At 40.0% G+C, this 26,038-nt stretch overlaps 3 protein-coding genes across 5 annotated transcripts in view; all 3 read right to left on the reverse strand.

Moving 5' to 3' along the window:
* Positions 1–6,563, reverse strand: part of LOC103378517 (probable E3 ubiquitin-protein ligase HERC6) — a 10,049-nt gene extending 3,486 nt beyond the window's left edge. Inside the window, 16 exon segments of the mRNA XM_025055372.1 lie at positions 1–73; positions 151–243; positions 337–456; positions 554–705; positions 781–961; positions 1,512–1,608; positions 1,725–1,784; positions 1,870–1,961; positions 2,105–2,160; positions 2,245–2,399; positions 2,935–3,062; positions 3,149–3,240; positions 3,679–3,906; positions 4,484–4,560; positions 5,121–5,277; positions 6,288–6,563. The exon segment at positions 1–73 is cut by the window's left edge and continues 116 nt beyond it. Coding sequence (XP_024911140.1) covers positions 1–73; positions 151–243; positions 337–456; positions 554–705; positions 781–961; positions 1,512–1,608; positions 1,725–1,784; positions 1,870–1,961; positions 2,105–2,160; positions 2,245–2,399; positions 2,935–3,062; positions 3,149–3,240; positions 3,679–3,906; positions 4,484–4,560; positions 5,121–5,277; positions 6,288–6,504 — 1,978 coding nt within the window. The 5' untranslated portion in view covers positions 6,505–6,563.
* Positions 6,564–6,680: 117 nt separating this feature from the next.
* LOC103378518 (NACHT and WD repeat domain-containing protein 2) lies at positions 6,681–17,178 on the reverse strand. Its single transcript, XM_025055259.1, has 11 exons — positions 15,812–17,178; positions 15,634–15,722; positions 14,874–14,981; positions 14,239–14,436; positions 13,987–14,125; positions 13,572–13,721; positions 13,150–13,280; positions 12,348–12,689; positions 12,166–12,267; positions 10,893–11,697; positions 6,681–10,382 (listed from the first exon to the last, which is right to left on the reverse strand). Exons 1-11 carry the CDS (start codon positions 15,882–15,884, stop codon positions 7,270–7,272), a joined length of 5,250 nt encoding a protein of 1,749 aa, XP_024911027.1. The 5' UTR covers positions 15,885–17,178; the 3' UTR covers positions 6,681–7,269.
* Positions 17,179–19,925: 2,747 nt separating this feature from the next.
* Positions 19,926–26,038, reverse strand: part of fchsd2 (FCH and double SH3 domains 2) — a 54,721-nt gene continuing 48,608 nt past the window's right edge. For all 3 annotated transcript variants that reach the window (XM_017032226.2, XM_017032227.2, XM_025055366.1), the window contains 7 exons: positions 25,059–25,193; positions 24,314–24,397; positions 24,048–24,225; positions 22,774–23,006; positions 20,961–21,153; positions 20,764–20,858; positions 19,926–20,123 (listed from right to left, as the gene is read on the reverse strand). In XM_017032226.2, coding sequence (XP_016887715.1) covers positions 20,031–20,123; positions 20,764–20,858; positions 20,961–21,153; positions 22,774–23,006; positions 24,048–24,225; positions 24,314–24,397; positions 25,059–25,193 — 1,011 coding nt within the window. In that variant the 3' untranslated portion in view covers positions 19,926–20,030. The remainder of the gene's footprint in view (positions 20,124–20,763; positions 20,859–20,960; positions 21,154–22,773; positions 23,007–24,047; positions 24,226–24,313; positions 24,398–25,058; positions 25,194–26,038) is intronic.

Here is a 26,038-nt window from a genome sequence, read left to right on the forward strand (position 1 = left end):
GGGAAATTAGACGATTCATCTTGCTCTACCATCAATTGCTGCATGAGATGTTTGATATCCTGAAAAAAATATCCTTAAAATTAAGAGCCGGTGCTTAAAACAGCCCTACTATAAGTGAGAACAAAATGTCAGTCACACAAGCGTGTTTACCTTCCATGAATACATGTCTAAGACGGCAACCTTGCTTTCCAGTGGAAAAAGAAAAGGGTAACGACTGAAAATGGCAGGTGTTTGATCGTTATCCTTTTAAAAAAGAGAGAAAACATAAAGCAGTTGGAAGTCTGATGAATGTTTAGAACATTCCAGTAAAAAAAACAATTGTGTTGATCATTCTACCTCAATTTCTGAAAAGTGCCAAAATTGACGAAGGTCCTGGGCCAAGCCCAGTTTGTTTGTAAGTTCCATGATGTAAAATGTGCTCAGTGGAACTTTGTAGGACTCTTCCACTTTGTTTGCCTGCAAAATTATACACAAAAACACAAAGTTAGTTTTCCAAAGCCAAGCATATGTTTAAGGCATTTTTTCTTATTGTACATAACATAGATGCATAGACCTTGAAGAGTAGTTTGAGAACTTCCAGTAGATCTTTGACCTGTAGGTTGTGCGTTCCCAAAAGTAAACTTCTCAGCATAAAGGACAAGGCATTTTTAAAAACCATGATGTGTCTCATGAGTGTGGAGGGATGCAGCGAAGACCACCAACTTCCTGCAACATGAGATCAAACCCTTAGACTCACAGGGAACAACGAGCTCGAAAGATTACAAAAGTAAAGTTGTTCACTTAGTGCTTCTTGTGGCTTTTCCTTCAGAGTGGCGATGACGAAGGACAACGGTAACACCGCGCTTTGAACGGACGATTCTTGCTGGAGGAGGGGCCATGAGGCCAGAATCAGCAGGATCTCAGGAGACTTCAGAACAGGTGTAGAATGGACCAGTAATTCCATCAGCATGTTGAGCTGCACCTGAGGGGAAAACAGAGGACACAGAGCAGAGACAGACCTGGATCAATGACAGTGTGATGTTTGCTACAAAACCTCTGTGAACTGTATTTAACCAACAAAATGTTCAATCCATTTGTTTCACTTTCAAAGACACTTTCAAAGCTAAGGCTTCTGTGCCACTATACTATAATGTACTGTACTACACTGTACTGTACTGTGCTCTACTATACCATACTGTACTGTACTACACTACACTATACTGTACTACACTATACCATACTATACTGCACTATACTATACTGTAGTGTACTATACTATACTGTACTATACTATAATATAATATAATGTACTATACTTTCAAAGCTAAGGTTTCTGTGCCACTATACTATACCATACTGTACTGTACTGTACTCTATACTCTGTACTCTCTGTATTCAGTATTTATTTACTTGAGTGTTGATTATGGAGGAAAAACTACCAAAAATGTGGACTCAAAATATATTGAAGTTAAATAATCAATGTACTGTTCCTCTAAAAATAAAAATTTAATAACATGAATGAATCTCTTAACTCTTTCTGTGATCCATGGTATTTTACACATCTGATCAAAAACATTCCCAGCAGCCTCTATGTCCACACTCATGGCTCCTGCCTGTGTTGTAGATCCACTGATAATAATAACAAAACAACAACAAAAATCAAACAGGAAAAAAAGATTTGAATCTACCTCATTCGTCCCACTGCAGCGCTCACAGAGAGAAGCAGTGACTAAAACCAAACTCACTCTGCTTTGGTGAAACATGCTACGAGACTTGAACTCGTCAGAAACATTGCCGATATTTCCCTGTTTGACAAAGACAGGATTCAGTCCAAAAGAAGAATCTTTCTTTAGAAATAATACCATTTAATCTGAATTATAACACACATACCTCCCCACATCTGGATTACTATGGCTCATTGACAGCCAGTTTTGCAGAGTGCTGTCCTTCAGTCGCCCTGTTATCTGGCCACCTTTCAAAGACTTGAGACAAAGTAGATGTGACCTTTAGCCAAATTTTAACATTAGCTAGTCAACCTTAAATCACCTTTGATGATCAGGACTTCAATATCTAATGTGACTTTTATTTAAAGTGAGCTTGATAAGAAACATTTTTATTTGATTACCTGTGCAGGTGAAGAGTACAGGAAGTTGGTGTTCCAGCCTGCTGTGATTTTCAAGTCTTTAAAAAAAATAAAAAAGATTTCATCATGAATATGAATTTGTAAGTTCATCTAAAAAAAACATTTGGTCAATTCATAAATACCACTCAGTTCAGTTGCGGTACTGTCAACACTCCATGGTGGTTGCACCAGAGTTGGGCTCAGACTGTCCTCTGAAAGACCATGGCCGATCTGACCTTTGCTCCCATTTCCAAAAGCCCACAATTGACCAGAGGAGCCCAGAACAAGGGTGTGATTTCTGTTAAACAATAATAAAAAAGAATATCAATATCATGTTCTACTTCCTCAATACACACAACTAGTTTTATCTCCTCATTACACTTGACCTTTACTGTTACAAAATTGATATTTAAAACATGTAATTATACAGATTATGGCTGGCAAGGAAAAAAAAAAAAAATAAAAATAATATTGTTAATATTATTGTTATTATTATTAAAGGCAATAATAAAATAAACATTTTACTCAGATGAATCCCAGGGCAGCTGGCGATTTACCACGAGTAATTGTGATTACTTGAGATGACATCTAATCATGAATAATCTATATAAACGAACATTTCTATGTATGACAATCAAAAATTGTATAATGTTATAAATGGAGAGACAAATAAGAGCAGATAGATGTATGGTTAGCTAAAGTTATATGTGACTATGGTGCAAAATTATTATTATGGAAATGTAAAGGAAAAATATATGAAAATATGAGTTAAACCTATAAACCACTGAGTTGGGGTAAAAGGTGTTTTTTATTTTGTTTTGTTTTTGTTTTACCTCCCACATGCGATCTGAGTAGCAGGTCCATCCAGACCTTCCACCTGCCTGGGGTATACTTCATTGGTTCTTGAGGCGTGACCCAGTTGCCCGTGGCTTCCTTCTCCGAAAGTTAAAACATTTCCATCCTGAAAATTGCAGCGTTGAAAATGTTTGTAAATTAAACCAACACAGGGCCAACAGAGGTCAGTGGTTGTCATGGGTGTGGATATACCTTAGTTAACACAGCAGTGTGGGACTCTCCACAACTCATGAAAGAGACACTGCGAGATCTGAGAGCAGGTATCACACAGATGTTGAACCTGCCTGGTGATCATAAGTGACAAAGACGTGGTAGTTAAACAATAAGCCAAAATGTTCTGAAAAAATATTGTCAAAAATACCGACACTATAAAAATGATTTTTGCTCCAATTACAGAATATTATAAATAATAATATATTTTAAATATATTTTAAAACCATAAACCTCAGAACTTTTTTTTATCACAGGAGCATCAGTATTTGATAATATAGCTACAGGGACCTTGAAATAAATCTTTCAATATTACAATTTATTAAATATTACACAATAACAATTAATTTGTATTCTTCAAAATAGAAATGACAATAAAAAGGTTTAATATGTCCCAGTCTGGTAAACAGGAGACCCTAGGTTTAAATCCCTGCAGTTTCTTTTGGTGCAGCCTGAGCAGACTTATATCAGATAATTGCCAGTTTGAATCCCAGTCCACTAGTTGTTTGTACCCTTTACGTCCACCCTGTTGAGCCCCAGTTGACCAGATTTGTTGGCACCACAGCAGTAGACCAGTCCTGACAGTGTGAGGAACAGAGAGTGGGCCCCTCCGGCTGAGATCTGGGTCACCGGTATGCCGGACAGAGCACACACCAGACCAGGTGTGTGTCTCACTGGTATCTCCTTCCCTAAACCCAGCTGACCATGACTGTTCAGACCCCAGGAGAGAACATCTCCACCTGGTCGAGAAAAACAAACAAAAAAAAAAAAAACATGGGAAAAATCATTGAAGGAATTAATTTTGGCAGTATTTTGAATAGGTTGGAGAAGCAGTAGTATTCCTGAATTGGACGTGGGGTATGTTCTAAAAATAAAACTAGACAAGAAGAGGATCAAACGTTGTATTGTGCTTTTTGAACTAGTAACACTTGCAATGATATTCAAATGGGTGAACAATGTAATGACGATGATAAGAAGAGTGTCTACTGTTGTATGTCCCTGAACAACAATTAGTTCTGGGACCTACAACAGTAGACACTTTTATTTTTGTATTACATTGTTCAGGGAAGTCTGTATCAAACAAGAAACTCTTTATATTACTGAGTACCCTTGAAGTAGCTCTCAGTTTCAAAAAGGTTGGTGACCCCTGATGGAAAGTCAGGTGAAAAGCGATTCTTTTTTTCCTTCTTAAACATTCGTTTTTATAGGCACATACAGCATATTGAGCCTAGCATGAATATGTAGCCATCACAATTAAAGTCCAGGGAATTACAGTAGTGACGTCACAGAAATAATATGAGTATGTTTATGTTCTACCTTTAGTCAAAGCCAGAGAGAAGGTGTTTCCACAGGCCACCTGAACCACAGGTACAGCTAGAGGTATTGTCACCACACTGTAAGAAGAAGAGATACTTAAAAACAAATCTTTAAATTCTTTGTTTTGTTGATCTCTTTCGTTTTTAATAAAGCTAGCTCAGGCGTGGGCAAACTTTTTTCCTCACGGCCTTAATTGTCCTAAAATTGAACAGGGACAGTCAGGAGCAGATAGATGGAGTGTTAGTGTGAACTAAGATAAATGACATTTAAAAATCATAAGGCTAAAATATTAGCCTTAGGCTAAAAATGCCAAAATTTGCCAATTAGGCTAAAATGCTTTTAGCCTTGTCTACGCCATCTATAGGGAAAACGTGGGCATTGCAGGGAAAAGGCAGAAGTATAATCACAATACAAACCAATTACTGTATATAATTTGGACAAGTGTGGCAGGCCAGATTACAAAATCCGGGCTCCAGGCCTTAGTTTACCCATGCCTGGCCTAGCTTCAACCACATACATGATTTAGTATTTCCCTTTGGAAACCAACCGGTTTGAGATGAACTTCTAGGCCAGAACTACACAAGAGCTCCCTCTAGTTTCTGACACTAGTATTCATGTATTTCAGCCACTCCCTTACCTGGGCCACAGAATGCTGCTTTCTTGGTCCTGTAGGATGCCCAGTTGTCCATTGTCTGCAGCGCCCCATGAGAACACACGTCCAGATGCACACACAATCAGACAGTGGTCCTGACCACACGCCATTGTGACTACCTTTCCCACGCGTTCAACTCGACCTGGTGAGTTGGAAGCAACACATTTTTAAATTTTTAAAACGTATCCACTCTGTTGAACAGAACTTAAGAGTGATGTGAAACAAACAAACAAAATACATATGACTGCACAAGGTTCAGGGGTTAAGAAACCAGGAGGAAATCCAGAATAGATTATTTTTTCTTTCCAGGACAGTGAGCAGTGAAACGAAAATTAAACTTAACTAGGTTTCCTGGACGTACATTTTTGTTATGTTAACACATGACGTCATTGCAATAATAAAAAATACATGCATTTTGTTAGAAACATTGTAGGACAGTTAGGAAATAACAAAAGAAATATATTGTAAGAGAAGGAAAAAAGTCAAATTAAAGCATGGGCCATTGTGCTAACTAAACATACTATTTTGCTGGTAAATATTGTGTCCTAAATATAACAGATCCTCTTGTTCATATCTAATTTGTTTATTATAATTTATTGTAACACTTCAGTTTCATTACTGTCACTGCTTCACTGCATTTTCCTCCAAGCACCTGCTGCACTTTAAGAGCCTTCTAAAAAAAAAGAAAGAAAGCAACAACTATGACTCATGAATGTAACGCTGCACCCAGCTCCCGTTATCAGCTGATTCACTGTTTGGTTAAGTTTTCTTTTCTGAACAGTGAGCAGTGAAACAAAAGTGAAACTTAACTCGGTTTTCTAAATGTTTGTAATGTAAACACTTTACGTCATTGTAAGAAAAAATACATGCATTTTGTAAGGCAGACAAATCGCAGGACAGTTAGGAAATAAAAGAAATATCTCGTATGTCAAATAAAAAGCACTGACTTTGTATCAGTGTTTTTGTTACGTCACTTAGGGTACAGATGTCTATATACTTTATATGCATAAAACATTTTGTAATATTAATTGTAGTCATTATTAATAATATGCAATTATTACTTAATAATGTTAATATTTATAATATATGCATACATACATAGTAGTTGTTATTATTAATATTATTACTACTTCTTTTATTATTAATACTTACCGGGCTTGCCCGGAGTTTTCGTCTTTCTTCCAAGTTGTCCGCGTGCGTTGTGTCCACAGGAATAAACGTATCCATCTCTGCTGAGGAATAAGGTGTGTTGTTCCCCGCAGCAGATGAGAATCATGTCCTGGGATACAGTCCATGAAGCCGGTCTGAGGGCTCTCTGTGGACCGAACTGTCCACTGGAGCTGTCTCCCCAACAGTACAGCTGCACCATGTCTTCTCTTCTCCTGAACTCTAATTGAAGTGGCGCTCCAACAGCAGCGGCTCCTACCGTGGGTTATCCATAATGCTGTTCTTGGCTTCACGTAGTATCGGATATTTTTAAACTCTAACTAAACAAAGATACGTTTATTAATTGATTTGGTTTTGCTTTACAAAAACAAAGAACTATTGTCGGTGTACACGTAGGTAGAAGAATATCACGATATCACGTCTTATGTGGCTTTTTATGTGATTTTGCTTTTCATGGAACCAAGGATAAAGCGTGATGTCAGCGATAAGTAGACAAATTTACGAGCGTACAGTAAATGCATCATTAAGCCACAAACTACATGAAAATATAAAAAGCGTTGCGTATTTATAAACTAAGTTACACAACTTCAGTATCATCTGTTTCTTTTTTTATTCACTGGATGCAATGTATAATGTAATATTAAGTTTTAATCAATAAAGTCCAGTAGCTGTAGTTTTCTATAATTACAGTCACTTTTTGATCTGTAACGTAGTAACACGTATACAGACAGATACATATATAGTGCCCTTAAGTTGCTAGCTGTTAGCAAGCTAGCTGGAAATTTAGTGTGAAGATTAGTTAATTTTTTTTGTATAATATCAATTATACTATTACAACTACTACTACTAATAATAATAATAATAAAGAGTACATAAATCATTTTTAAAAAGTTTGATAGCACAAAGATAAACTTTCTCTGCAATTAGCTAGAGCACAATGAGCAAATATAAACAGGTTATAATAATATCAGGTCCAGATAATATTAGGTCTGTGTAAAGAAACGTGTACAAAGCTGAGGGGCAAGCTGTCACAAGGACACTGCTTGACCTCATCCCCAGACACGTTTTCATTTTCCCTGAGCGTCTTCTCTCTGTCCATCATTTTACCTGAAGCTGAAAACACACACACAGACCCATCCTGAAAACCCACATACACACACTGCTGTTGACACACAATCAAACTTGAAGAGGTCTTAGCCAAATGCACACTACCTACTCTTTGGCCATCTGAAAGTCTTACAACTGTGAGGACATGCCACGCCTGCTGGTCAGAGAGACAGATGTTCTCCAGGCTTATGTAAGCAGCCAAACGTCCACATTTGTCCATGGCGGCCGTGACGACTGGACCTGGGGCTTTGAAGGAATAGACTCTGAGCTGACATAGGTCTAAAACTTTGACTGTGTTGTTGTCAGTAGACAACAGTGCGTAGCTTGCATCAGAAGACACTTGAAAATCTGACAGCTGACAGTGAATCATAAATGGCAGCCGAAAGTGTTTGTACACCGTCTCCTCGCTTATGTTCCAGGTGAACACAGTACCCGAGGCAGCCATTACTACAACATAGTCTGGCTGCTCTGAGATCGTGTGGAAAGCAACAACCCGCTCGGAAGTGTCCACGCATGAGAATCGCTTGTTCACGGCGCCACACCACAGGTTAGCAGCTAAGAGGTCCCCGTTGTGGAAGCCAATTAGGAAAGTGCTCTCAGGGGATACTTTGGCACTGGACAGGTACAGATGTATGGTGCACACAATGCTACCATGTGTTAGCCTCCACACTCGAGACAAGCCTTGCATGGAAACGCTCACTCCGAGGTTATTATTAGGAGCGATGAGGACGTCTGTGGCTCTGCTGTCGCTGATACGCAAGCTGTTCTGGCCTGTTTCTGTCTGCCACACGTAAATGTCCTCTGCTGAGAGTGTCACCAAGTAGACGTTATCTGAAGAAAGACGCACTTTCTCTACTGGACGATCGTGTACAAAGAAAGCCTGTGGGACGCCTGCCTCTAAACTCCATTTCCAAACTTCTTTTGACCCATCCGAGGTGTAGAATTGTTCTCCTTTTTGTCCAACCAGAACCACCTGTACGCCATAACTTGTTCTCAGCGCTGTGCCTGCAGCATCCACCATCCTAGCGTCCCACACTGTCAGACTGCCATCACACGCAACACTAATCAGATCTGTGTCCGTTTTGAGGAGGGTACAGGGCTTCTCACTTGCATTTAAAGAGAGCACACATTCCCCTGTGCTGATGCTCCACACCAAGACAAGGACGCAGTTTTCTAACAAGGCAAGAAAGAGGTGGCCACGCTGGGAGAGCACGGCTTGGGTGAAGGACTTTCCTTGTGGGGGCAGGAACTGATCCCATATTTCCCATTTACAAGTATTCCAGAGAGTAATCTGATGAGACTGACACACCAATAACGTGGACACTTCCTCAGAGTAATCATGATTTAGAATGTTTTTCGGTTCACCCTGAATCAATACTTCTTTTACAAGTCTGAGTGGTTCTGTTTGGGTTGTCATATCCCATAAGGCAACATTCCCAATCATGTCAACACAAGCCACTTCCCTCCTGTCCACGGAGACAATTATCAATGTCACTACATTGTGAGTTGAGCTTGAACTGCTGCCAAGCAAAGAGCAGGAGTGGGAGTCAAACACAGACACTGTGCCATTTTCATGTCCACAGTACACGTAACGGCCACCGGAGGAGCAGGACAAACAAGTCACAGAGCTTTGACAGTGCAAACCAGACGAGGCCTCGGTATCAACGTTATACACAGAAACATAACTCTCATTTTTCCACCACATGAATATGGTTTTCTGACATTCAACAAACCCACCGATTTTGTTTGCGGTTATGAGGCTTGGGTTTTGTTTCTCACGGACTTCAACCTGAGTAAACTTTTCCGGGCCTGTCACATCCCATATTAAAAACCTGTTGCACTGCGTGGAAAACAGCAGGTAATGTCCGCTACTCTTCACTTCTAGAAACTTTAAATCTTCACGGTCACAGCTAAGAGTTACTTCAGCCATAACACCTGCAGGATCTCTCCAAACCCATGCAGATCCATCATCCATGATCACTGCTATAATCCCATTCTGTGTCACTGAGGTTCCAGCTACAGAAAACGTCGTGTGTTTTGAAGCACTGAGTGAACTTTGAATTGGGGGAACAGAAGCAGGAGCAGGAAAAAGAACTACTTCTAATCTTTTTCCTGCTCTCCACTCTCGCCTGAACCCTTTGACATATACTTTGAGCGCAGGACAGATACCCACATAAGGAAAAAGGTTTGTTTCCATCACTGCGGGCAGCTGTTGAGGAACATGCTGCAGTAAGTGAGCAGAACACATCAATGCACCTGCAATCAGTTGCCGTTCTCTTAAAAACCATCTGCCCTCCTGCAACATGGTCACTAGAACTTGAAGAAGACCAACTCCAACCATAGCCTGGTGAAACTCCGGTGACATCAGTAAACTGCATTCCAACTCCTCCCACCTGTGGCTCTGCTGCAAATGGTATGGCAGTTCTATGACTTTTCTCAGATTCGTCCGACCATTACATTTGAATGACCAGGTGATAACACCGGGATAACCGGACAGCCGCCTTCTACTTTCACCAAGTTCGGATCCTGTCCTCACCAGAAGAGGTTCAGAGGTTTCACCAGCCACTCTGTGGCTTAGAAAATCTGCCATTTTTGAATGGATCTCCCTCCTTGTTACCTCAGAGGCTAAATACTTCTTAGCCACCACTAGTTTGAAATGTCTGCTCATCCACATCAAAACAACAGACCCTGCAAAGGACCGTGTGATAAGAAACCTCCTTAGATCTAGCAAAAGTCTTTCTACTTCAACCTGTGGGAGCCCTACACCCTGCTGGACATACTCTGACAGTACACCATCGCCAGTGGAGAGAAGATCAGCCAGGTCTACCTCAGGCAGCCCGCATCTGGAGAGCGTGAGGTAGGAGACGGCATGAGCAACAAGAGAAGAGCCATGTTTCTTCTCAAGGTGATCAAGGAATGCAGCGATTGAAGCATGGATTCCGACAGGAAGCGATGACTCAGTCACATCTGAATCTGATGATGAGCAAAAAGGAGAATATGCCATAAGACATAGTCATATTCATTTTCTACTTTACAGATATAAACATCAAAATATAACAAAGAAACAGGGAGATACTGTTTATGTTCAAATGAAATGTTTACCAGTGTAATATACTGTAGGTGGCACTAATGCAACGAATGAGATTCAAATTGGCTGGTAAGGCCCAATGAGAATCCAAGGCTGCAGCAGTTAGCTTGGTCAAGCCATGGGAAAGCCTGATTACCAAAATCAAATGCTACATACAAATTAATACACTGCTAGAAGGATGGATGGTAGTATTACAGTAGTGACCAACAAAAACTTCCAATCAACCAACATGTTGCACAAAAACATCAGCAGACAATTAAAAGTGTCCAATTAATCAAACACTCTATACAAAAAGTCCAGGGATTGAACCCGTGACCTCCTTGGTCGTCGCAAGGCGAGAGCTCCAACCAACTCTCTCTACTACTTTAATTTCACAAAAACTATTGTCGTCTTACCAGAGCGCCAGAGTGATGCGTGGACATGCAGAAGGCGCACATAGAGAGTCCGACCACAGGAGGTCAGCGCATGATTCACCACAGACTGTTGTCCTGATGTCACTCTCCTTCCTGAACTCCCCAGCAGAGCCACTAACAGCTTCCCACACTCCTTTCTGTCTGCGAGTCCCAGCTGTACACTAACATATCCTGCCGCCTGCTTCGTGCTCTCTGACACGCAGGGGCGTCGACACGGATGTGTGTAGTGTACTCTGATAGCCCGCAGGATCTGTGTGCTGCTGGTGGAGACCGTGAGGATGAGCTTGACAGCAGGTGGGAGTGGTGAAGGGAGGCTCTCAAGAATTGAAAGACAATGAGAGTCAGTTTGGATTTGATCCAGGCCAGTAAGGATTAGAACTAGAGGCTGTTTGGAAGAAGGTAGATTTGACAGGAGGCATCGGAAGTGAGCTCGAAGCTCCGTCAGACTAACGTCTGGTTTGAGGACACACTGTGGGCATTGTGTGCTACTGGAGTTTGACGGTTTGACAGAAACTCCGTCTATGTTTGCTTGTTGATGCTGAGTGTCCAATTTAGATGTTGGCCAATCAGGATCCACATTTACACCTGGATCAGTGACCTTAAGAAAATGATCTGGACCAGTGGCCTGGTCAAGGCTGCAGACCTTCAGAGCAGACGAATCACTGTTGTACTTGTTTACTATTTGAAAGCACAGGCTGGACAATAGGTGAGACGGGGAAAGAACAGTTTCATAGTTGCAAAAATAAGTGATCACCACAGGATGGCAGTCTGGTAGCCATGATTTTATCTGTGGAGAAAGATGAGAGTTGTAGGATTTATTAATACTCTCTATGAGATGGATCAATATTTACTAATTATTGGTCACATGGGAAAGTCTGAAGGATTTTCAGATAGTCTTCTTTTTCTCAGTTTAACAAACAACAATACTTACATTTGCTAATATTTGCTAATATCACACAATTATTGACTAAAAATATTATACAGGTTGAGAAAAGTCTAATTTTTTTTGAGCATATCAAAGTATAGTCTTTTACTTATTTCAAGTAGAGTAGACTTGCTTATTTTTTTACAAAATATACTTTTAAAGATTATATGAAATTTCACTCACTTCACGTACTTATTTCAAGTAGAGTAGACTTGCTATTTTTTTCAAAATATACTTTTAAAGATTATGATATTTCACTCACTTCACGTCACTTTCAAAACACAACAATTACATTTTTTTGTGTAAATAACGTGAAACAAAATAAAATACCTGTTGTGCACAGTGTGCCAGCAGCACAGTCTTCCCTGTGCAAGGTCCACCTAAAATCACCAGAGGGCGCTGTTTGTCACCCCGCGTCACATATGTTCTGACCTGTAAAATGGGAAACTTCACTTTGTAAATGATGCCATCTGACTTCTAAAAACGTTTTAGGACATGACTCAAACCCTGACCTCTTCTTCTTCCTGTCGAGTAACATCATACAGCTGGGACAGAGTAGCACACAGCCCGTCGCGCTCAGCTTGTTCTCTGCTCAGGACATCCACAAGCTGTTGCTGGTTCTTGGTTTCGGATGTTTTAATGTTGTCAATCAACCCCATGAGGTCGGCGTTCACCTGCTGGCACAGAGACTCGGCATACACATGCCTCCTGGCTGTGCTGTAACCACGGCAAGGGTCACACAGTGTAGTGGTGGTGTATAGAAGATGATGACAGGAAGTTACCAAGCCAGGGAGGAAGTTGTCACAAAGCTGCGAGTGAAGCTGTTCATCAGTTGGTGCTGCCCTCGTGTCAGCCTCAAGAAAGAAGAGCACAGGATAAAAGTTATACTAAGTTTTAAAGTGCTGTGTTTTTGTATATGAACGTATGGGACATTTCGTAACTTTGATTTATTTAGAAAATAAATTCTAACTACTGTAATTATCTTACTAACAAGTAAGAGACAAATATCAAGACAGGTGTTATACGATACGATACCATAGATCTAGACACATTCTGTTACCTAATATCATAACCTCATATGTGCAGTTATGGTCAGATTATATTAGGTTTCCAAATGTTACAATAAAACGCTATACCATAGGACATCATACAATAACATAAATACAACATCACACAATAAGATAGAAGATAATGATGTAAGACATCATATGAGTGTATGATAACTGAAAGTAACAAAGTACTGTATGCAGTATAACCATTGACTGTGCATGAAGAACATCAGAGACTTGACACTAAGTAGAAAGTGAAGGTTACCTCTGACTGTTGCTTAGTTTGTTTTTCCTCCTTCTGTCTTTTAGCATTAATGACTTTATTGATGTAGACCAGGTACCGTCCAATGACATCATCATAATTGTCAAGTGCAAAACGCAGATCCGCATCGACAACTGAAAAGAAGAGAATAAGACTTTAAACAACACATGAAATAAACTAAGTCATCTGTGGTGAACTGTGTATAGTATACTATGTGTTATACTAGTAGCGTATGTCTGTCTGTTAATGGCTGTGTGCGTATATATGCGTGGGGCGCGACAGAGAATGTTAAAGTTGAGAGTAGTTTAAGCCCTGCCATGTAAAAACGTGAGTTAGTTATACAGGAGCTGTTAAATCACTGTTTAGGTTCTGTTGTGCTCGGTGTGGCTGATAATAAAGACCCCACCTTCCCTGTTTCTGTTTACCTGCTGAGGACAAGGACAACGTTAGGGAGTTAGCCCCGGAGCTAACGTTAGCTTCGGCCCTGGAGCAGATCACTAAGTCTCCCCTGTGCATTCCAACTACGGTCGGGGCGCCAAAAAAGAAAGGAGCTAACGTGTAACCAGCCGTGTTACAGTCACGGTTCGGTAAAAATAATTTATTTAATTAAAAGTGAAGCAAAAAGACATTCAGTGTAACATATTTCAGTGTAAATAGCCCCTGTTACAACGTGGACACCTGCGGTTTATTGAGAACTGCGGCCTATGTATGCATTTTTCTTTTTAAATTTCGTGGGCGTGGCTTATATTCCGGCGCACTCAATAGTTACTGTATCTATCTCATTTATTAAGGATTTCGTTTCAAATACATTCAATGTCAAAACCAGCGAACCTTTCTTACCTGATCTGTAGTATCTTTGTGCTTTGTTTTGTGACATAAGTCCACGGTGGACACACCGACTGACACAGTTCTGGAACAACTTCATCAGGTTTTCTTCCTCGGCCCTCATCTCTATCTCCTGGTCCTTGCTGATCAAAGACTGTTGACAAAAATATTTGACAAAAATTTGAATTTTATAATATTATTTATTTATAGCATTTATATTGGACTTTGAGTGAGTTAATGAGGTAAATAATAATTTTTAGTAGTGACCTGAGGAGATTCTGTGCTCCTATGTGGAGGTCTCAGGCAGTAGGAGGGAGGAACGGTGTTCTCCTCCCTCCGATAAACTCTCTCCAGCTCCTTGCTGCTAACTCCTGCCTCCTGACTCTGCCGCAGCAGCAGCTGAAACTCGGACACCTCCACCTGAACAGGGAGCCTGGCAGTGCCGTACTGATGCCCTATCAGCGCCTACAGTGCCCCCATGTGGACACAGTAGAACATCACAATCAGAATAAAAACATTGTACTGTATAGATAAAAGTAACTTTGAAAGTATTATAATAAAATAATTATAATAAAAAAGAAATATAAAGTCCAAAATATAAAGTAGTATACACATTGTAAAGAAAAAAAATCGAGAAAATAATCAAGATTAGATCACATTTGTTATAGGATTTTTTGTGTAATAACATTTTAATTTAATATAACAAAATATATGTTTATCTGTCTGTCCCTAATTGGATGTGTATCTGTCATTCATTTCTGCACACCTGGAACACCATTGAACATCAACTTTATTTCACCTACTGTATTTCCCATTCATTCACTATGGATCTGTCAGCTGAAAGCCTGGCATACAGTATTGTCCACTCAACGTAACATCATTACTGCCACTAATTTATTTACCAGTAAAAAAGGTCCGGCCGAACTCTCTCTGCATTCTTTAATCATCTGCCGTCGGCTGCATTCATCTGGCCAACGATGGGGATCACTGGACTCAAATGGGTCAATGACCTACACACACACACAGAGGGAGAGATGCATATGCTGTTAAATAGAGACACAACATCAACATAAACAGAACAATCATGGAATCGTCTTACAGCAGCCCGTCTCCTTGGATGGACTTTAACTGAAATGGCCCTTTGGAAGAGGCAGAATTAATTAAATCAACAAAATAAAATGCATACATGACAGGGCAGTTTGGGCAGTTTGGGCAGTTTATTGAAAAAACTAAACAGTCTTCAACTTAACAGCAGATCTCTTTGAGCTTTTATGAGAAAATACGAGAGAGTAAGATGAAAAATACTTCAGTAAAAGTACACAGAAAATGTGATAGTAAAAGTGTCTGGAGGCCCGATACTCTTTATCTACTGTATTAAATATACACAAATATATGATGTCTTTCGGTGTATTTACTAACATGAGTTTTATTTGTCCGTTGTTGTCACAATACGGACATTATCATTCCATAAGAACCATATTTTAAAAATAATAATATTAGTAACCATAAAAATAGCACTAATAATACCAATAATGTGTACTTCATTTTTTAATTGTCCTTTGTAATAACTAACGGACACATTTCTACTTAATTGTATTTAACAAAGCTACTGTTAGAAAAGGGTTTTAAAAACAGATGTGAAAGATTCATTTTAAATCTCACCCTGAAGTCCAGTCCTCGTGTGTGTCTACAGTAATCTCTGAGTTTGGGGAAAATTCTCTCTCTCAGGAGTTTTCGCTCCACAACGCTGTCTAAACAGAACAAGAACGTGAACATATTAATGAAACTGAAAACACTCAGGCAGGATTGTGTGCAAACCTCTTTAAGAATGTAGACGTACCTTCGGGGTTGGAGCACAGATAGATCTTCACGCAGGATGACTGGCAGGTGGAATCAGGTGGCGACCAAGCCATGATTCTCCCAATTCAATTTTCATTTAGACGCAGGTTATATTTCTCCTGCTTCTCGTCTGCGTTGTAGTTTCTATCCTCTGGTCCACTCAGGAAATCCTACTGTGGTGTGTTTGTAGTGTAGCCGTGATCACACCCACTTCTGTCTCCACACGACTGTATTGTTGTGCTCTGCATCATCGTTTAGCCTTGTCCTAAATCTTAACATAATATGATGTGTAACAACACAGAATCAACTAATCAACGTTTTTATTATTATTCAGGACAGGCAGAAGAGAAACAGAGAAATTGAACAATGGGATTTACATGTTTTTTATTAACATTTTTTACACAATAAATACAAAACTTGTTCTTGTACAGCCAATATTAATGCGCAGAGACTCGTCCTATTCTCATTGTGTGGCGAGACGGAGAAAGAGAGAGAGAGAGAGGGAGAGGCCATTCGTTTTAACACACCGTTAGTAACAGCAGCTGCTTTAAATACAAGGATGACAATATAAAATTAGATCATAGATAAAAAAAATTAACACAAATATTGAACTCCGTTGCTGAACCACAGAGACTCTTAAAAAAAGAGTAATTAATAAGTTAAAAAAGACCACTGGCAACAAAACGTCATCACATTTTTTGATTGACTGATGATTGATTAATCGATCGATTGGCTGATTGGTCGACGGTCTATCTATCATCTACGGTTGGGGATTGGTGGGGCGGGAACTTACTGCTGTAAACCATAAACTTCAAAACAAGTTTGAAAATCAGTATAAATAAGATCTCAGAGAGATCGAGGAGAGGCTGTCGTTCAGGGCCGTCACTGACCTCTGCGACCCCCGGGTCAAAGTGAGGTCCTGCAACAGCAGAGGAGGCGCACGGAGCCTGATGTACACTACACCATTCCCCGCATGCTGTACAGTGTTGGATGAAAATGCTACACAGAGGTTTCTAGAAGTTGATGAAATAAAATGAGACTTTTCAAACTAATTTCCCTCCTCAGCATCGAATACAACTCAACATAAAAAACCAAAACAAAACGCAGGATTCAGAAGTTGGATTAAAATATTAAAATGATGAACGTTCTTGTTCTTTAAAATAAATAAATTTACTTCTTGAATGATGAATTGAATCTTGAAGTGTTCTCATAGTTGAGGAACTGTTTTCATGGTTTTTAGTTCTTCAATTTCTTATGTGCATCGGGGAAAAGCTGTGAAATCCAAGTAGTGAAATAAAACCTGGTTAAAATGAACTGGTAAAATGAGTGCATTCTCAGTCATGATCCAAATCCCCCCTCTCTCCTATAAACCATCTATTAAAATCAAATCCCCCCTCTCTCCTATAAACCATGAGATCTATTAAAATAAAAAAAAAATCACAATTTCCTCTGTAGTCATTCAAAAAGGGGAATTCAAATTCCTAACATTTGTTTTTTTTTTGTTTTGTTTTATTAAAGCAATAAATACATCGTCCACGGTTACCTTTCCTTCTCTTTAGAGGAGTTAACGTACAAAATCAGTCACACTGTAACAAACCACAGCTTTAGAAAGAAAATAATCATTTTAAAAAATGACTCTGGCTTCTGTATTTGCAACTACAGTGATTTCTCGGGGAACTTTCTATACTCGGTCGTCTGTTGCTACGTGAAGATGCTGATGTTTTCCAGGGGAAATAAATAAATAAAAGTGCTACACTGCCCTCAGGGCATGGAATTCAAATGAAATGACTAAAAAAAAGGTTTCAGCTACGGCTGCTATTGCTGCTGATGCTCTTTTGTACTTTGTACTTTTTTACAGTTCAAACTGAAATGTGAAACAAGTATAAAAAAAATCAGGGTTAAATATAAGACCGTTAAGGTTACTTTGCTCTAGCTGGTGTTCTCTGTGCTCCATTTAAAGGTCACAGAGATCCCAAAGTCTCAGGAAATGTTAATTCCTTAGTCACAGATGACATAAATTACCACAGACACCATAAAAACTGTGTAAAGTCAGTATTCTGAATTTTGATCTTAGAATTCGGATTTTTTTTTCTCAGAATGATTGTGTTTTATGTAACTGAGTGAAAAACATTGACTTTTCCTCGAGACTCAACTAAGAATTTTTCAACTTAAAATAATAATAAAGAGGTTATTATTATCATCATATTATTTTATTTGAATAATTCTAGAACAAAGAGCTGTTTTAAATTTGTATGTAAAATTAAATAATTGAATTGTATTTCTTTAAGGTCGGTAGCATTAAGTCAGAACTCCGAGATTGCAAAATAAGTGCAAAATAAAGGGGAAAAAATCAAAATGTTAAAAATTTAATATTTTGAGGGTTTTATTTTACCCATTATTAGGCCAGATTTGGACCCTGGAGCCACATGTTTGATTACAGTGCAATAATGCATCAGCAAAACAAAAACCAAATAATAAAAAGTGCATAAAAGACACACACACAAAAAAAACCCCACAACGCTTTGTGAGACTTCAGGGCGTCTGTAGAACTCTGGTTGAAATCTAAAGGGAATAAATGTCACTACTGAAGCGGAGATTAAAAAATAAACAGAACGTGTTGTGTGTAATCCTAAATGATATATGCTACAGATAAATGAAACTCAACGTGAGATTTGATTGGTAGGTATTATTGTCACACACAGCCTTTTATGTGATTCATATATAAAAAGACTCCTGACTCCGCCCACTTCGTTATGTGATTCATATATAAAAAGACTCCGCCCACTTCATTTTTAGTGCACACAAACATTGTCATTGTCACCACATTGTGAATACCAACAATTACTAGTGCCCCTGAAAGCACCGCTGTCCTCCACCCTTCAGTGCAGTGATATCACCACAGAAGATATAGAAACACATGTTAGCGTATGTACTGTACGTGTGTGTGTGTGTGTGTCAGAGTGTTTGAGAGAGAGTTAGTTTCACACTGTTGATTGACAGACAAGACATGAGAGAGAGGAAGGAGGGAAAAGGAGGAGAGCTGACGGAGAGGAGCCGTTAGGAGCAGAAGGGAGGAGCCAGCCTCTCCTTTATTGCCCAGCATCCTCTCCTCCACCCTGTCATCTTTCCACCTTTCCGTCGCATTGTATTTACAACATTCCCTCTCTGCGTAGGACGAAGGAAAAAGGCGCACTTACGTGTCAGACGTCGTCGTCCAATCAGCTCAGTTGTCTTATATGAAACCCTTCCAAGACGACAGTAATGTACTGTACGAATACACACCGGATATGACGGTACGGTTTAAATGTATATAAGGAGAGGGAAGGAGCGGAGAGGAGGAGGAGGAGCAGGGAGATTTGTCTGCAAAAAAAAACCATTGAACCAACCACAGTAGGTCTCATTGACTTCAACTTCTGCCATGCTCGTTTCCCAATAGTTTTCAAAATGGAGCCCTAACAATTCAAAACAAAAAATAATTTTAAAAAAAAGTCCATAAAAAATGTATTCATGAACTCCAAATGTACCTGATTTTTAGACTAATTTATTATCTTTTTTATGTAAATATTAAATAGATTTTTGAACATTACTGTAGCATAAATAAAAGAGAATGATATATATATAAAAAAAGCAATAATAATAATAATTTAACTCAATACTGATTAAAATTTTGACTTGACAAAGTTTTAGTGTTAGGGCTCCATTCCATTTCGTATGCTCCATGGTTACTTGTCTGGTGGGGAGGACCGTCCGTGATGATAAATAAATCACCTTGTAACCCCCTCAGAGAAAGTCTTATAAATTAAAGAATAACTTTCCAAACTCTTCACTTCTCGAACACCTCCCCTGCCCAGCCCGCCCTCCCCCGCCCTCATTTGGCTCCTCTCTTGACTGTGTTCTGATTTGAGGCGAGTATAAGGTGAAGTGCCGAAGCCAGTATAAAAGGATGGAGGTAAGTGAGTGAGCATTACAGATGTAGTCTCTGCTGCACTCCATCAGAATTCTAATACCATTATGTAACTAAATACTTGATCTCCTGTCGCTGCTCTCTGTCTTTGCTGTATGGTTAGAAAGATGCGGAGCTGCCGGAGGAGGTCCATCGGGTTCAGTTCGTTTAGTTTTTTTTTTTAAATCACATACAATAGCTTTATTGACGCTCACTTCAAGTGGAGCTGCTTCCTAGTCCTGTGGAATAAATCTGTCTGTCCTCCTCAGTCTGTCTGTCACACCAGCGTGATCTCCACCTCCTCTGTCTTGTCGCTCTTCTCCTGGGGCCTCCTGGGATGCTGTTTAGGGGGAGGAGGAGCAGCTCTCACCTGCAGCAGTGACAAGTAGAAATAATAATGCCAATTAAATCAGAGGTAGATCCAGAAGCCAGAAAATGTATTTTTGAGACCATGGGAGGAAGAGTGACATCTTTAGGCCAAATGTAAGAAATGAAAGAAAACCTCATTCTCTGGTTGCATCGTTGCAAGAGACCAGAAATGTTTTGCTGGTTCTAAATCCCTGGATGTGGGTAGCTGTGTTATGAAATTATACTACTTATATTTAGTATTATTTAGTATATCAACTGGTGGCCCACTGGCCGAATCTGGCCCACCAAACTGTCCAATTCGACCTGCGACTGAATTCCAAAATTATGGTGGAGAACAATGTGATTTTTGTTTCATTTTATTGAAACGCCCAGTCCCCAAGGTGGCTGTCCAGAAAATTTCTGGCCCTCCAAACAAATACTGTTGGTGACCTCTGACCTGAAAGATCAAAGGTATTAGCCATAACTTTAAAATCGTCTATTACACACATTGCTATTCATTTGAACAATTCACCCACCTGCACATTATTCTTTGCTTTTTCTCTGCGTGTCAAACTGTTACTGTGCTCTGTTTTTAGCCTCTGCTGTTTAAGTTTAGTAAAGTTAGGGTCTTTTTTTATACAGAAAACTTGCTGGACACTAACCGGCCGTAGTTTCCCAGGGTTTCCGTCAGTGGTGAATCTCTGTGGATGATTCTGAGGAAATCCTGGAGACACTGGACTCCTGCTAGAGCTTGGATCTACACAGACATGAAGAAGGCTTACTGATGGGAAAACACAGTGACCCCCCCCTCCCCTCCCCATCACTTCCCTTAATAATGATGCTGGTATGTGGGACTTACTGTGGGTGGACAGCGAACTCTTGTGAGACGAGGCAGGCAGAGGAAGCTTGTGCTCACCGTTAAGTGCAACAGAGGGTGAACGTGGGAGGGGAGGTGGGGTAGAGGTCTCAGGGCTGGTGAAAGGGCTGATGGGAGGTTGGTCGTACAGTGGAAGAGGCGGTAGAGAAGGTGGTAGCTTCCCAGATGATGAGATCTACAACAAAAGATTGGATGGAACTCAAATCCTGGAAAACATTTACGGAGGAAAAGGTTTCATTTTTGGAAATATCTGTTGTTGAGTCATTTACATTAAATAAACAATGTCATCAAATGAAGTCATGACTTTTTATAGTGTTTTTATATTGTTTGTTAATAAACAGATCTCTATCTCAGTTCATTCATATTGTTTGCCACATATTGTACATTGAGGAGGAAAATGTGGGGCATATTGTTTGCCACATATTGTACATTGATGAGGAAAATGAGAAAAAAAAATCGCCTAGAGCATACGTGTCAAACTCAAGGCCCGGGGGCCAAATGCGGCCCATGCATTACAGCAGTGGTACACTTATGTCCAGCATTCCATATTCCACTGGAAGGCCCTCACAGCCCCTCTGGCACCACATGGTGCCGCACCAGGGGCGCCGCCCGGCTATTTGAGAAGTACTAATCTAAATGTAAAAAGTTACTGCAGCAGGTAATTTTAAAAAACTCCATAAGTAATTGTTTTTGGCTAAATTAAATCAAAGCAAGAGGCTCAGAATATTTACAATGTAACAGTGCACATCATTTTATTATCCAAACTTTGTAGAGTCTCTTTATAGATTTTAAATTATAATTAAATACATTTTAAGAGAATATTTTGGGCTTGTCTGTTAACTGTGCGTCAATTACATTCAAGTGTAATTATAAAGGAATACGTCATGTGCTTATCTTCTCTGATAAGACGACAAGTATGTAGTTTAGTGTCCTGTGTTATGACTACATGCTTTTGGAAGGGAGGGGCTGTGTCCTTCCTGTGGGTGGGTCCCTAGAGCAGCAGTGAGTGGCACTGATAAGAACCAAGTCTTTGATTGTAGAACATGGTTTTTAATCAATGTGCTGCAGGAAAATGGCACTTCTGTTCCACTTCTAGTGAACCATACCCCGCCGATGGAGTAAGTGAGAACGGAAGGAAGAAAACAACAGAGTACTCTGATTACTGCAATAATCTACTCCTGTTTTTTCCTGACTTGAGGAAACACTGATAACGGCACATTTTTAGCCTCATACATGCCCAAACAGGTTTTCTTTTAAAAAAAATCTTTATATATACAGTATTCCCTCTATATATGGCAGTTCTCCTTTCGCCCCCTCAGTAGAGTCAATAGAGAGTTTCGCTGTATTGAGGTCCTTTTCATAAATATTACAATATTTTCTTTTTTTTTGTGATAAAAACATTTTCTAACCTAAAAAAAAATAAACAGTAAAAATAGAGCAAAAAATAAACTAAAAGACATCGCTGGTAGCTTTGTTTACCTAGAGAAGATCGAACACGAAATTGTGTTTCTAACTTTGATTGGCTCATGCATCGCAGCATCTCTAAGCATCTCCCCTTGTGTATTTAATTTATTTACGTAATATGTATGTCTTATATTTCCATTCTCAAACTCTGCAGTGCATATAACTGTGTGGGAAAGGGTAATACAATAACAGTGTGGGGGAGGTTCGTAACGGGTAAATATATACGTGAATAATATAATAACTATCTCGCCCCTACTTTGCGGATTTTCCCTTTTCGCAGTGGTTCTTGAAACGCAACCACCGCAACAGGAGAGGGACCACTGTACTTTACCTCTATAAGGCCTGTCCCTCCTCCTCCTCCTCCTCCACTTGGCTCCCCATTCTCAGTCAGATCCTCCACAAGTACTGAAGGGAAGACGCCCACTCGCCCGTTGAGCTCGCCTTCCCAGAAACCATCGTCTGTCTGAGTGTTGCGATTCAAAAGGCGGATCACTGCTCCCTCGCAAAAGGAGAGCTCCTCGTCTGCTTGGCCCTCGTAGTCGTAAAGTGCACGGACATAAACCACTGCAGAGGGAAGAGGAACAGCGAGACATAAGAATAATTACTCTTGGGGAAATAGACCAGCTTTGTCTGACTGCCTTTGATATTAAGACAATTGTACTCAGTGCCGGAGAGCAGAGATATGAAAACGAATGAAACCAAGGAGGGAATTTTCCTTATTTGAAGCCAATTACGTTTGGAAAGCAGACGCAGAGCAATGAAGGAGGACAAATAAAAACAGGAATGTAACAAAGCTTGTCCTCTTTTACGACATCCTAAAATCACCTCTGAGGTCTTCCTCTTCGCCTCTGGCAACTCCGTCTCAAGCCCTCCAGTCTAACTTTTCCTCCAAACTGCTCCACCTTAACTGTGCCTCTAATCTGTTCATTTCTAATCCTGGTCACTCCCAGTGAAAATCTCAACATCTTCATCTCTGCAAACACTGAAAATACACTCAAACAATAGAGCCCTGGAAATAACAACTAAGTCTGTAGCAGCGGTTCCCAAAAGTATTTTGCCAATTCCCCCAAAAAATATTGGTACTCCTGAAATAGCTTTGTAACCCTGCGGGAGGTTCCCACCTCCCGCTTTGAGCACCACTGGTTTACAGTAATATCTGAATCAAATATGTGACTCGTCCCTGGTGCAAAGACATAGCCATGAAATCCCTTCTGAAGACCTTGTTACATATGTTGTCAAATTGAACAGCCCTCAGTTTGCTCGGAGAAGCTCAATGAGCCATTAAATGCAGTATTGGAACTGATTGTTTCTATGCCTGTAGCCAAAATGCAACTCAGGAGTGTGGATTTGTTTACAGCTAGAAATAAAAGAGCGGACAGACACAGAGAATGTGTGGTTTTTTTTTTATGTTTTAGAATTAAGTGGCCCTCGTGTTTTACAGCTAAACACTTTAGAGGGAGGCCAATTATTATATAAAGTACAAGGGTTAAAGCTGCTGCTGTATATACACCACGTCTCTCTCTCTCTCACATTAATGTGTTTGAACAGAATAACTCTCTATTATAGAGAGGAGCATTTAATTCTGCCTAGATTCGGGATGCTCACTGTTTGCGTCTCCGTTGATGCAGACAGAGTGCAGCTCCGGCTCGGTGGAATTGGACGAGGTGTGCGATCGGGCGTCCAGCGTGGTGAGCGACTGGAGCATGCTGAGGAGGCTGTTGGAGGTAGGGAACTGCAGGTACTTTTCTGGAACGTAGCCCACGTGTCCTGTTTTATTGCGAGCCTGGGAAACATATATAACCATGTAAAAACAAGACACATAGACTGCACAATAAAAGATGTGATTAAACTGTTCGGGTTTGTTTGTGGACCTTGACCCAGTCCTCCATGTCTCCATCTTCAATGACTTCCAACATCTCCTGCTCATCGATAGTTAACTCATCCGGCTGAGAGGCCTAAACAACAGAGACAGCAATGTGACTCAAAGTGTTATAGCAACAAAACAAAAACATACTGTATTTTCCAGTCTTTTCAAGTCACTACACAGGAGTAGCAGATACTGGCACACAAGCCTAGAGTGCCCTCTAGCGGCTGTCAGTGTGAAAATAAGAAACGTGTAATTATATATTTTAACATATAAGTCGCACCTGAGTATAAGTCGCAAAACCAGCCAATGGATGAAAAAACGTGCGTCTGGAAATATGGTGCTATCCTTTGGTATGATGAAACAAAATCTACTAAAGCTGTAAATTTACACTTGGTGCTGTACTTGCTTGTGGCAATTTAAATTTATCTTGCTCTTTGAAATGGCTCCTGCAGAAGCAACTATAGCACCAACAATTTCACCCTGGGTATCGGTAAAGTATGTCTGATTCCGGAAACATCGATTCTCCAGTAATATTTTTACTACTCTCTCATTCCCCTGAGGGAAATTACTTTTCACATCTATCCTATCTGGGAAACATCAAAGTGTTTAACACAGATGTAACAGCTTCACTTTACTTGCATCTGCTCAACACACCACAGTCCTGCCAGGGCGGGGATTTCAACCAGCAATCCTGACACACTAGCAGCCCTGTGCATACATGGATGCGTGCGTGTCTGTTTGTCTCTTACCTTGTACGAGTACAGGACTTTGCAGGTAAGAGGGTAGTTCCGAAGGGTTCCTGAAGGACTGGAGCTGCTGTCGTCAAAAACCTCCATATTCTCCTCACACTCCTCGCCGTCCTCACGTTCCAAGTCAACTGTGCCCTTTAGGACCACGAAAAGAATAACAGCTTGACACCATTTTAAACATTATCCACCACAAAGAAAATGTCAAGGAGTCAAATTCACCCATAAATCTCCACAATTACCCAAAAGTTTTTCAAACTAATCAAAAGTCTTCTGCGTCCAGTTTGCAACGTTTCTGGTTCTTCGTTCCTGTGATCAAAACGCTTTTAGACTCAGGTGAGAAAGGACTAACAGTGCACATGATCCAACCCCTCCTTCCTTTTGTTCTCAAGAGTTCTACCGGCTCACATGAAGGTCATACGATCCATCTGGTCGACAGATTCATTACAAAGCAGGCTGCCATGACCACAACAAAAGTCTGCATGTGTGTGTGTGTGTGTGTTTGTGTATGCATATGCCTGCTCTGAAGTCATTGTGTTGAGTCGTCAGATTTCTGTTGACACAATAAACTGACACAGATGCTTGTTCTGTGTGCAATTTCTCCAGATTAGACTCTAAGATACAGGATATAAAATAGGAAAAGTAAAACCCTGTGTTTGTTACTTTCAACAATCTTATAAAAAAAAATAATGTTAACAATTAATGAATGTAGTGCTAAAGAAAGTAATTGACAACACTCTTCGATGGAGTTCTCCAAGGAACACAAGTGGGCCCTATACGGATTTCTTTGGGGCCACCTTTTTTTCCTACATGTTGTAACTTTCACGCCCCAATTCTTTAACCACTTAAAATCAAAAGGTTATATTTGACTTGATTAAACAAGCTAATGATCTTGGAAGGATCTGAACAGTCTCTTTGTTACAGAAGTCACCTTGAAAATGTTGTTTTCGCTGCTCTGAGCTGCTTAGTGGTTCCAATGACAG

The sequence above is a fragment of the Cynoglossus semilaevis genome, chromosome 4 (genome assembly GCF_000523025.1).
Source record: "Cynoglossus semilaevis isolate Cse_v1.0 chromosome 4, Cse_v1.0, whole genome shotgun sequence".
NCBI classification, from domain to species: domain Eukaryota; kingdom Metazoa; phylum Chordata; class Actinopteri; order Pleuronectiformes; family Cynoglossidae; genus Cynoglossus; species Cynoglossus semilaevis.